General features: G+C 31.3%; 1 protein-coding gene across 1 annotated transcript; it reads right to left on the bottom strand.

Moving 5' to 3' along the window:
- Positions 1-4779: 4779 nt before the first annotated feature.
- Positions 4780-9777, bottom strand: LOC126723295 (cytochrome c oxidase-assembly factor COX23, mitochondrial). Its single transcript, XM_050426626.1, has 3 exons — positions 9576-9777; positions 5470-5546; positions 4780-5202 (listed from the first exon to the last, which is right to left on the bottom strand). Exons 1-3 carry the CDS (start codon positions 9739-9741, stop codon positions 5158-5160), a joined length of 288 nt encoding a protein of 95 aa, XP_050282583.1. The 5' UTR covers positions 9742-9777; the 3' UTR covers positions 4780-5157.
- Between the last annotated feature and the right edge of the window lie 3076 nt (positions 9778-12853).

Here is a 12853-nt window from a genome sequence, read left to right as displayed (position 1 = left end):
GTAAAATAATTTGTATCTCTAGCACTATTCTTTTAAGAGTAATGTAGTATCACAATATTTTACACAATTTTTTGCTATAATTTGACACATGGATAAGTGTGAGTAATGAAAAAAAAAAAAAAATTATAGGTCTACGTCTCTACCACTCACATTTCGTCACGTGGTAAATTGTGACAAAATTTGTATAAAATGTTATGGTACTATTATTGTTCTAATTTTAATTAATATTTACAGTTAAGTATATAATAATTTTTAAATAATTATTTCAATTTAAAATTATTAAATAATTTATTTTATTTTATTTGAGTTTCTTTCTTATTATTATTATTATTATTATTATTATTATTATTATTATTATTACAAGTTTAACTGATCAATATATAAATAATTAAATAGATATTATATTTAAATTTGCTTAGGATTTGATATTTCTTATTTGTCTTGTAAAAGTTATGATATGAAAATATATATTTGAAATATAGATATTTATATTTAATTGGATTATTTTAGTTAAATTTTCTATTTATACTAATTTAATATATTTGTTTATATTAAAATAATTATTAAATCAATTATGATGTCATAACGGTTCGACCCCGGTTCAACTTTGGTTCGACCTCAAAAATCTTAAACCTCTTTTTTACGGTTCAATGAATAGTCCGAGTCTGAAAACTTTAACTTTGACAAGTTAAAGCGTACAAGTACAACATGATGATATGGACTAGCAAATCAACGAGGATAAAACCTATTATGCATACCATGTTATACACACGGTTACACACACCCGTTTTTAAACTAATCTCAAGTTGAAGATGTGATTTCAAAACTAAAATCGTGTCTTCAACTTACCGTTTTAGTTCAAAAAATGGTTATGTGTAATATAATGTGTATAATACAGTGTTTTTAATAAACACTATCCAAACAATTAATGAAGACATAAAAAATGATGTCGAATTCAACAATGTCATGACTGTTCTATTGACTTTCTTGTCGGTTTCTATTTGGCCATTAGAATTGATGAAATGAAAAATTCAAAAGGGTGATTTGTTTAATGGAAATAATATTTTCCTCCCAACTATTTTGTTTATGTTTTTCCCTAGATATTAACGGGCAGAAAAAGCCGGCAACTAATAACATAAAATTATTTGTCGAATTGGATGAGATAAGTTAAAAGTTAAAACCAAAATATCAACATTGGACATAACTAGTGATAAAAAATAGAAAATAATTCATTGCTGGCATAAAACAAAATAAAAATAAAAAATTCATAGAATTAAAATAGCCATATCCATGTAAGAATTGTGCTGATTGAGATTCTCATGTTTCCACTTTGGATTGATGTGTCCCACTATTGTATTCACACTCTATGATATATTTTCATTTCTTTTTTTTTTTTTTTTCTACTTGATCAAAAGGGATAAGTCAATTATCATTAATGTCTTGATCTAGTGAATAGTGTTATGCCTCCGATTTTCCCTTATAAAAGATTGGGTTTAGGTTTAAGCCACTAACTTCTACTTTGAACTTAATTTGAATATAATTAAAAAAGAAGAAGGAAAACTTATATTTTATAAATGTAACAAATTAAAAACTTAAAAAAAAAAAAAAAAAAAAAAAAAAAAAAAACTTGTACTGAGATTTTTTTATAAAATAAATGACAAATTAAACTCTCAAATTTCAAAAAAAATTAAATTAAATTAAAACCTTGGGATTCTAATGTAGGAAATGGTTTAAATTATTATATTTTGAAACCTTAAAATTTAATTTGTTACTTTTAAAACTAAAAGATCCTTAAAACATAGATTTTAAATGTGATTTTTCTAATTTAAAGGAAAAAAAAAAATGCAATTCGGTATATGACTTTCTCGGGTTTGGTATTTGGGCTTTTACCGCATTAGGAAAAAGTCCATATAACATTCTGGATTTTGTTTGGGCTTTTACGTCTTTTGCAAAAAGTCCATATACATTGAAGTTTGGGATTTGGCGTTTCGAAAAAAATCAACATAATGATAAGTGACTTTTCTTATATAATCAATCCATTAATAAATGACATGTTCTTCCTTACGTATAGTTGTAGGAAAGGTCATAATTGAAAGGTCCTGCTAATAAGTATCTTTAAGATAATTATTATTAAATTATTTTTAGGAAAGTTTAACACAATTTTTATGGAAAAAATATAAAAAGCGGTCAAAACAATTAATTGTTTTTTCTTTTCCAATAAAAGTTTCTAAACATGTCCTAAACTAGTACGTTTAGAGCATCTTTTAACTTTTCCCATAATGGAATAATTCGCAGGTCAATTCCATACTCTTAATCCACACACCCTTCCTCAATAGATCTTTGTTTACTTCTTTTGTTCAAAAATTTCAACCATGCTCATCAAGTTATCTAATATGAAAGGATCTTATTGATGAATGCCCTTAGGGCATTTGTTAATATACTATTTCAAAAAAGTTTTAATACTATTTTCATAGAAAATATATAAAACCATCAAAAAAATTAGTTACTTTTTTTTCTTTTCTCATAAGAAGTTTTTAAAAATATGTCATAAACCAATACTCTTAAAATATTCCTTTTAACTTTTCCCAATATGAAATGGTGGCAGGACCAATGTTCTTATTTTAATTTGGAAGCATACATCTGTTATGCTTAATTTTTTTTTTTTTTTTTGATGGTATCTGTTATGCTTAATTGATATGGAGATAGTAAAGGAAATTAGCCTGTGCCCAGGAAAGCCTCCATATCTAGCAAAAGGACCGAGGGCCCCTGGTGGGCCAGGGCATTGGATCATCAAGTGGCCCAATATGGGTTTATCTAAGGAAGATTATTGCTCATGAGTTCTGCATTGACAAGGTTAAGGCAAATTCTCCATTATGGATACCTTTTAGTAAATATGTTTTTTTCTTTTTATTTCTTCCCCTCACATTATGTCCATGTCGTGCACCCAGGACGCAAACCAAACCCTTAATTTTTGTCCTTCCTTTTCAAGAAGTATCTAAACCCTCCAAGACATCCTTGCACTGTTGCAATATGAGAATTTGGTCATATTGGACCTAAATGAAAATCACAAAATCGAATAGATTCTTTTTCTAATTGACATAGACAATAGTGAAACTAGTAAATATGAATCACAATTTACCAGGAAAATGTATAGACATCAATTAAAGAAATAAGTTACATGATATATTGGTGCTTGCACACTTCCAATTGGACTTTAGGTTAAGAAATTTTCATATTAAGATTTAGAGAACTTTTTATATACAAATACTGTTTGCCTTTTAATCAAAAGAATAACCCTTTTTTTTTCCAACTCTTTTTAAAGGGCATGCAAAATCTAATGGTCGAATTACAGTCATTGAAATTGACAAGGATTTGAAGAGCTTGTCTGCAGATATAATCTCAAGAGCTTGTTTTGAAAGCAATTATACTCAAGGGGAAGAAATATTCTTGAAGCTCAGAACTTTGTAAAAAATCATGTCAAAGAGACCTCTTGGAATTCCCAAGCTTAGGTACAATTACATGAAACTCTTCACATAAATCATAATCGTTTATGTGCTATATGAGTTCCAAAGTTATACATAATGTGAAAATGTTTGTTGTTACGACCACTTCTCATTGTTTTTATTATCTAATATTTTTTTTAATAATATATTTGGGGTTAACTAATTATCAACAATATTACATAATTTGAATATCAAGGTTATCTTATATTCTCATTAGTATGCTTATTATTTTTGAGCTTTCCCTAACTTAAATCCTATCAATTTAAATTTGAAGTTGCAAACAATTATATTTTTGCCAGACAAAACGAATAAGACAAATATGGAAGATTAGAGAAAGAGATCAACCCCATGATTGTAAAGGTAGTAAAACAACGCATGGAGACAACTTATGAGAAGGATCTTCTACAAATGATACTAGAAGGAGCCAAAATTCTGTTGATTACAGCAGTTCATGGTCAGATATCTTCTGTGACAAGTTCATGACAGCATCGTGTAGCGCTTATGGACTGCTACTTCAACCCCAACATGGAATTCCTCTCCATGTGAGGAGTGTGTAAATGACTTTTGAATCAGTTTTTGATGTTCAACATAGTTTTGAGGGGTACAGAATAAGGACTTGAGGAGAGACACTGCCTCTGTTACATTGTTATGGTATCTTCAGAATGGGAATTTAGCATGCAAAAATTGCACAAACATTATAATGCAATATACTGATATCATTCTAAGTCATTCACAAGTTACCACATTATAATTGCACTGTGGCATTCCTCCCTAGATAAGAAACAGTGGAACATATTTCTTCCACTCATGACCATCCAGGCATCTATTTAAAGAAGCATCATCGCTAAAATGGCATCTATAAGAACAAAATAGTTTCAGTGTTACAATGCAGGAAGCCCTGTTTAATCTGCAAAGTAGGAAAATAGGTTTCCCAAGTTTTTTGCATGAAATTGAAAAATAGTTACCTCAATAAATTTGTATGAAATTAGATGAATCGATGTAGTATATAGAGCTTGTCAATTACATTTTAAATCACTGATACATTAACATATGCTTTGTTTTCAAGAGCTGCATCCCAGATGATTAAAAGTTTCTTTAGAGAACACAATTTTATTATATATCTGTGGAAAAAACAGAACAAAATTCAAATGATTCTGTTTAGTAACATATTTGTTACACTGAAGGAAATTTTGATTCACTAAATCATTCAAATGACTTTGTTATTAATTGCATATTAATAGATTCAGATTCAATATATTCAGTGGCTCACTGTAAATTCCACACCTTCAAATGCAATCTCCTTCACATTTTCAAATAAAAAGCACAACAAAGATTACGCAAATAATGCATTACAGATACGAGAGTTTAGTTCTGATGGTCTATAATAATATAGTCCACCTTCAAACTGTGACCAGGATCCACATTTTGAAATGAAAACCAGGATTTTACTTTAAGCCTCATGGAAAGAATAGGATTGCAAATACAGTAATTTATTCAACTTTTCTAGATATGATATGAAGCCAGCTCTATAACTTGGTGTTAGAATTTGTTGAAGATTGAATGCTGCAACAGAAGAGGGATTGACACTTGTAGGGAGCTCAAACATAGCTTCTGCTGATTATAATTTTGAGTAGCAAATCCAAAAGGACTTTCACTAGAAGAATGATCTATTCCTATTGCGTTCTAATCGAGCTTCCCTCTATTCAGAAAAATAAGAAAAATCAATAACCATATAGTTCACGGCAATATTACAAGCAATTGGAATAATTCAATATTAGAGAGAGAGAGAGAGAGAGAGAGAGAGAGAGAGAGAGAAGGGGGGGGGGGGGGATAACAGTGTCATCAAGCCAACGGCACCACTGTCCTCATTCAAGATTTTATTCATCCGGGTACAATTTCTTCATCAATTTCAATCATATATAAGAATTAAATCTACAGAGCATTTAAACATTGAAGGATCCATTACCTCCTTTTTCTTGCATTCCTTGTAAATATCAAAATGTTCTTGACATTTACTCTTGTCTGAGCCATATTCTTCTAAACCTGCAAAACTAGCAAAGCAATCAATATATAACCCATGTGAGGCTTATAGACAACAAAAAGATTCAGTCAACATAAAGTTTGATTACAACTAGGTACGCTACTACATGTTATTAAGATCATATAATCACTTCCTCAGTCAAGATCATGCAATGTAGCATGCACTGGCACGATCAATTATTCACACAGGAAATCATGCATGGATTGTACCTGTGAAAGTTAAATCAGTAGCTTGCTTTTATGTGATTAATAAAGGGTTAATACATGAAAGACTAGTGAGTGGCACATGTGCATTCAATACATTCTACCTGGTTTGAACTAAACTAAGTTTCATTATAGCTCCTATCATTAACTCTTCTATTTTGATAGGTAATAAAAGCTTTATTGATAGGAAAGTGCAATGTGTTTACAATTGTAAATTCACAGCAATGAAAAGAATACAATCAAATCAAATGAAAAATCTAACAGAAATAATGAAATCAGACAAGGAAATACAATGTGTGAGACCCCAAATACGAGACCACTCAAATAAAGTCCTAGTACCAACAATGAAACCCATCTCTCAATCAAGTTTTGTTAGGGAAATGGTTGTGGAGATATGGAAGAGAGACAACCCATCTCTGGAGGCGGGTTATTGAGACTAAATATGGGAATGATTGGGGAGGTTGGTGTACAAAAGAAGTCTCTAATCCTTATGGTGTTAGTCTTTGGAGAACCATAAGACAAGGCTGGCCAGCCTTTTCAAAATCCATTCAGTTCGAGGTTGGTGTTGGTTACAGAATTAAATTTTGGCATCATGTGTGGTTGGGAGTTATACTCTCCGGGAGGCTTTTCCGGAACTCTATAATATTAGTTGTAATAAGGAGTCTTCTATTGCAGATGTTATGCACTTTCCTAACCAAAGGCTTCACTGGGATCTTCTTTTTTCTAGAGCTCCCCAAGATTGGGAAACAGAACATTTATACACTTTTCTAGATCTTATCAATTCAATGCCCCCTTAATGGTGAAGGTCAGGACAAACTATGTTGGAAACCAACAGGAAATAAGAATTTTAAAGTGAGTGAGTACTATCTCTCCCTTTCCTCTACTCTTGACATTTCTTTCCCTTAGAAAACCTGTGTGGCGTTCAAAAGTCCCTCCTAGGGTTGCTTTCTTCCCATGGACTGCCTCATTAGGTAAGATTTTGACTACTGAAAATTTATGGTATAAGGGTGTAGTTGTAGATTGGTGCTATATGTTTAAAAAGAGTGGGGAATCAATGAATCATCTTCTTCTTCATTGTCCTATTGCTTATGACTTATGGTCTATGGTGTGGGCTCTATTTGGTCTTCAATGGGTTATGCCGCATGGTGTTTCTAATTTATTTTCGAGTTGGCAAGGCTCCTTCGGTGGGCATCGGAGCATTGATTTATGGAGGGCTGTCCCACATTGTGTCCTATGGTGTATTTGGCGAGAACAGAACTCAAGATGTTTCGAAGGGAAGGAACAGTCTATTTTAGAATCTAAATCTTTTCTTCTTCACACCTTGCTAGAGTGGAGTTCTTGCTCTAATCTTTTCCCTCGTTCTAATATTTTAGAAATGCTTGATCTTTGTAATTTATGTGTTTGATGTACTGTTTTCCATGTACACCCCCAGTGTACCTGGACTTTTGATTAATACAATTATGTTATTTATCAAAAAATAAAATAAAGTCCTAGCTAGCGAAGTCTTCAATGTATCAATAGGTCTCTTAATGTCCTCAAATATTCGGGCATTGTGTTCCTATCATTAACTCTTAGAAAGCTCATAGAAGTAATGTATAAATTGTTTTTTGCAAGATAAAGCATCATGTGTTCTCTTTCTACCCTCATCCTCTCCCTTTATCACTAACCATCATTTAAAATTTTTGAGAGAGTGATTTGAGAGACTGCGAGACATAATATGTTGAATGACACTATAAATAATGTCCCTATAATGATAGAGACATAGGAATGTTGTAATCGAACATAATATAGAAAGAATAGGAGACATTCTCATGACAGCCATAAAAGCATCCCTAGTAGGCCCATATAGACTTGAAGCACAAATTAAGCTTTTTCTTAAAGATAGTCATGGACCTCAATGACCAACAATACGCCACAAGCCCATGTTGCAATTAACAAAATACATATTGGGCATCATGATGCAAACCCTAGTTATATATTTCAATCCATTATCTTTTACACAACTTAGTTCATAAAAAACCTTATTAAACTATGATTGAATCACCCAACCACATCCCCCCCCCCCCCCCCCCGGGCGAACGCATGCGCTCAGGTGGTCCAAGAAACAACATTAGCAATTATTTAACTTATCCATGAGTACTTTAATTCCGGGTAATATAGAAGGCTGAACTTATATATTAAAATTTGCATTAAAGAAAAAAAATCATATCACATATAATGCCCGTCACCTCCATTTTCTTTCTCTTTGTTCTAGATGAATAAAAAAGACATATATGATAGACTCTATATTGGTAAGAACAAGCATTCTTATTGAGACTAAAACTCATAGGAAAGAAAATAGACATATGATAGGAATCAAAATATGCAGAGAAATATTAACAGTCAAAAGTATTCAGTTATTGGATAAAAATGTATATTCTTCTAATGGAAAATCGGGATCAACCAGGACAAAAATAAAGCATTGATTGGAATCTTCTTTGGTGTCAAGATAAGAGCTATGGATAATGGTGCAGGGAAGCATGTAGGCTATTCTAATTTGGGTTTAGTTTGCAATATGAGTTGCTAAGAACATTTAGTAGGTGGTTAAACACCTCTACAAGAATGCTAAGTTCCAAGAAAAGAACACAAAGGCTTCAATTTTTGTTTATTTTGAAAAACTAAGTACAAAATGGAATCCACTTGGGAGCTTGCCAAGTGTCAAACTAATAGTGGCTAATGATGTTCCAAATAACAAACTAACTAATGAGAATCTGTTAAAACAGATTAGAGTGGCTGCCATCCCTGTAACAAGCTGACTGAAGCCTGTTGTTTGGAAACATGGATAGTGTGACTAACTAACCACTGAACAGTAAGACTTCCAAGCTGCATAAATGGTTTTGTATTTCCACTAGTCTTGTCTGTAAGCTTCAAAAGGACTTTTTCAATCACTTTGCAGCCACTTGATTGACTTCTTAACATCTTGAAATTGCATATAAGATGCTCTTGCATCAAATAGTCACTAACGACAAGTACATGATAGAAAAATGGGACCTATTATGAGACATATAATGCATTACGGATTTTGATCAAAATACATTTACCCGATCACATCCAAGCAATAGACAATCAAGTAAAATCCAATCCACAAAAAAATTTGGTACAGATGGCATCATATTTAGCCGAGGCTGTAAAGTCAGAGGAATCTTTATTGTAGGCCGTAGAGATGGAAGTCACTCATAATCAGGATACCATGCCAGTTCAATTTGTGCTGGTGCATACAATGCATATAGTCTCAATTTCCTTCTTCTTAATCTTTTCTTCTCGAAGAATAACAAAAAAAAAAAACGTTAAATCTTTCTCAAGAGTGTCGTGTTACACGATAACCTTGAGTACCAATGGCCTTAAAAAAGTTTCTATTTTCTCATCTTCTCTAAGAATTTGTCATAATATAACTTATGCTCTCTCTATGGGAACTTATTATTCTACTACAAAGAAAAACTACATATATGTATATACATTTCAACAAGCATTCCTAATGTTTTTAAGACCACCAATTAAAGAAAAACTACAGAATTAACAAATTAAGCATGAATTTCACAAAGCAAATACCCAAAAAAAAAAAAAAAAAAAAGGCTTGGAAAAACAAAAACAAGGAAATTAGATGATTCAGAGAGAACCCATCAAAGGAAAAATGATATATGAAAGAAAGGATCAATGGGTTTTCAATAAAAATTGAAGCAACAACAAAGATAAGGGTCAAACGAAAGTTAAAGACCAAAACAATTAGGTATGACGAAATAATAACCGGATAAGTCAAATAATGAAAAGGAAAACATGAAAGGAGCTTACATTTGAGAGAAGCAGAATATTGAGAATAACATAGAGAATCAGAGATTTTCGCAGCGCTCGGATATGGCGGTGTTGAAGCTTTCGATGCCATTGCTCTGTGTCTATCTCTGTGTCTGCGTTTGGCTCCGACTTTTGTTTCAACTTTATGGGTTGGACCCGGATCCATTTGTTATATTTTTTATTTTTTATTTCATTAAATAGATGTACATCATCAATACGTGTCGCGTTGTCGTGTCAGGTAGGTATTAAATTCTTGAGTATTTGTTGGGTGTTAAAAGTTAAAACACAAAAAACAAGTTGGTTTAATGGTTAAAATCTTAAAATTTATTTTCTTAGGATTAAATAAAGTCTTCTAAAAAGACAAAATTCAATTGATATTTTTTCTTGATGCTAAATAGCAATTATGGGTTCCAATTAACTCAACTAATCAATTTTCTTTGTAGTTATTGTTAAGTGTGTGCATATGTTGCACATTTTGATATGAAATGGTTGTTGAAATTTAGGCAAAAGTTTTAGATTCAAGAATTGTGTATCACTTCGTACTTTAGTGAGTCTCTATTGAGCAAATTCAATGTATTAAGGATTTTAAATCCCTTCGAAAGGGTGAATGTGTCATTAGGGTGAATGTGTCATTGAAGTGAATATTATGTTATTGTTAAGTGTGTGCATATGTTGCACATTTTGATATGAAATGGTTGTTGAAATTTAGGCAAAAGTTTTAGATTCAAGAATTGTGTATCACTTCGTACTTTAGTGAGTCTCTATTGAGCAAATTCAATGTATTAAGGATTTTAAATCCCTTCGAAAGGGTGAATGTGTCATTAGGGTGAATGTGTCATTGAAGTGAATATTATGTTATTCCAGTGCTTTTCTAAGAGTATAGATAATTTTTATTTTTATTTTAACTTTATTATTTTTAGATGAATTGCACAAGGTTAATTAATAATCTTTCTCCAATTTTATTTCTTATACAATTATATATGGTCAAAGTGTATTTTTTAAATGGCATTGTGAGATGAAGTTCGTACTTTTGAACTTTTTTTTTTCATTTATTTTCATGTTGATGTCTCTTCATGCAAAATAAATATTTAATATTATTAATTTAACTCGTGCATTGCACGAGTTAGCGACTAGTTTTTACTTAAAGCAGCTTTGTGACTTAGATGCAAAATCCTCCCATCTAAATAATACATAAATAAATTTTATACATGGGTCAAAAATTCCTAAAACATTAGTATAAAGGCCTCCCCTTTCTTTTACTTTATCTTTGTTGGTCATCAATGAACACAATTATTGGAATGTGAGTTCCATCTAGTGCTCAAAGAATAAACAAAATTGAGAAAACTTATGTAAATACCAAGGAAAACTATAATTAAAATAAAATATTTAGTTTTGGAAGTACCCCAAACCATTTACACGTCTTTGTTAGAATCGTTGAAAAGACATAAATGGTATTTCAAGTAGTCTTTAGCAAAACTCTGTTGAATTGCTAGCTTATTGTTCCATTGGAATTTGGAACCATGATATATATGTAAATTTGATCACTCTATTCTTCAAGTTGTACGTGAGCATTTCTCAAAAAAAAAAAAATGTTGTACGTAAGCAACAGAGCTAGTACATGCAAAAAAATCGCAACTTCTTCGATAGTGACTTGTTTTGACTAGATCAACCCCCTCTTCTCCAGTAAAACTTTACATATATTTTAAAACGCACTCTTTTTTACCTACAACTATAAACATAGATGGAATATGGAACCACATTATGCGACAAGGAAAATAAAACTTGATCCTTTGTCTCTCCAAAATCTTTACCCCCCTCGATCCACAGATCAGTCCAAAGTCAAAATTACATCACAAATCAGTTCAAATAACCATATATTGTAGCCCAAACAACCACAGTCCACATATCATTGGAGTCTTTTGGCCCAATATTGTAAAAATTAGAGTTTATTAGATTTATGTGCACTATGAAAAGATTTTTAGCTAAATGAGGAGAGATGCAAATTTCAGTATTGGTGCTGCCGAAATACAAGTAAAAGAAGAGAGAGAAACTAACAAATTTGACATAATTTTGGCATTTCGGTATAGATGTTGCCGAATTTCAAGAAAAAGGTGGAGAGAGAAACTGACATCAATGCTAGATTCTTTTTTTCGTTAGTTCTCCATTTGGTTAGCTTCTTCATTGTTTATTTTTATTTAAAAAAAAAACATAAGCAACCCAGGGGATTGAACCCTTGAGCAAGGGTTACACCACATAAGAAGCAACCAATAAACTACCACACAACCCATGTGGGAACTAAATTAATTTATTCTAAAACTAGTAGGTATTTACAAAAAACACACACACATTTTTTTTATATACTTTCCAAAAATTGATGGTTATGATAACAAGAACGGTGAATTCAAATTATAGTTCATCCACAATGATGTCAAAATTAATTAAAATTAACTAAATAAAAATAACAATTTTGTAAAAACTAGTAACCTTAAGGCTCCGCTTGGGAGGAAGGAAAGGAATGGAATGAAATGAAAATGAATGAAAATAATAATTTTAGAATATTCTTTCATTCCCTTGTTTGGGAGTTTTAATAGAGGGAATGGAAAACTCATTCCCTTGTTTGAGAGTTTAAGTAGGAGGGAATGGAATGAGTAGGAAGAAACACTCATTCCTCTCTATTTCCTTAAAATCTCAAATTTTCATTCCCCCCGAAATTGGGAGGAATGAAATTAGATTTAATGATTTTTTTACTAAAACTCCCAAAATACCCCTGTATATTCAATTCTTTATTTTAAAATATGGGTCTAATAGTAATATTGTCATAAAATGATTTTATTCCATTCTTTCCATGTTGCTCCCAAACAAAATTACTTACATTCCAATCAAGGTTATTTAATTCCATTCCATTCATTTTCCTTACTTAAATACATTCCATTCCATTCTTTTCCATTCTCTTATGATTATTCCATTTCATTCTATTCCATTCCCTTCCCTTATGAACTCCCAAGCGGAGCCTAATTAAAAATGACAAAGTTTAGTTACAAAATGAGTTGTAGCCTAAGGTTATAACCTTACTCAATAAATTTTTATTGGAGGTGAATTTTGACAAATTCATCAATAGATTATTTCTTCTTCTTATATCCTCCACATATCATTGTGTTAAAAAAATAAATAAATAAAAAGGCACAACACATGCTGAAGATAATAAACAAACTTTTATTTTAAAAAGTAATGACAAGTTGACAACACAATTTTTTTTTTTTTTTTTTTGGGCAAAGATA

Source organism: Quercus robur, chromosome 4, assembly GCF_932294415.1.
Source record: "Quercus robur chromosome 4, dhQueRobu3.1, whole genome shotgun sequence".
NCBI classification, from domain to species: domain Eukaryota; kingdom Viridiplantae; phylum Streptophyta; class Magnoliopsida; order Fagales; family Fagaceae; genus Quercus; species Quercus robur.
Note: the sequence above shows the minus strand (reverse complement) of the source record. Positions and strands in the feature narration are given on the sequence as shown.

Excerpts from the sequence above, each read along its gene's own strand:
- LOC126723295 (XM_050426626.1), bottom strand. The coding sequence starts at position 9,741 with ATGGATCCGGGTCCAACCCATAAAGTTGAAACAAAAGTCGGAGCCAAA. Across the intron at positions 5,547-9,575 it reads ATATTCTGCTTCTCTCAAAT|GTTTAGAAGAATATGGCTCA; the intron begins GTAAGCTCCTTT and ends CTAGTTTTGCAG. Across the intron at positions 5,203-5,469 it reads AGGAATGCAAGAAAAAGGAG|AGGGAAGCTCGATTAGAACG; the intron begins GTAATGGATCCT and ends TTTTCTGAATAG.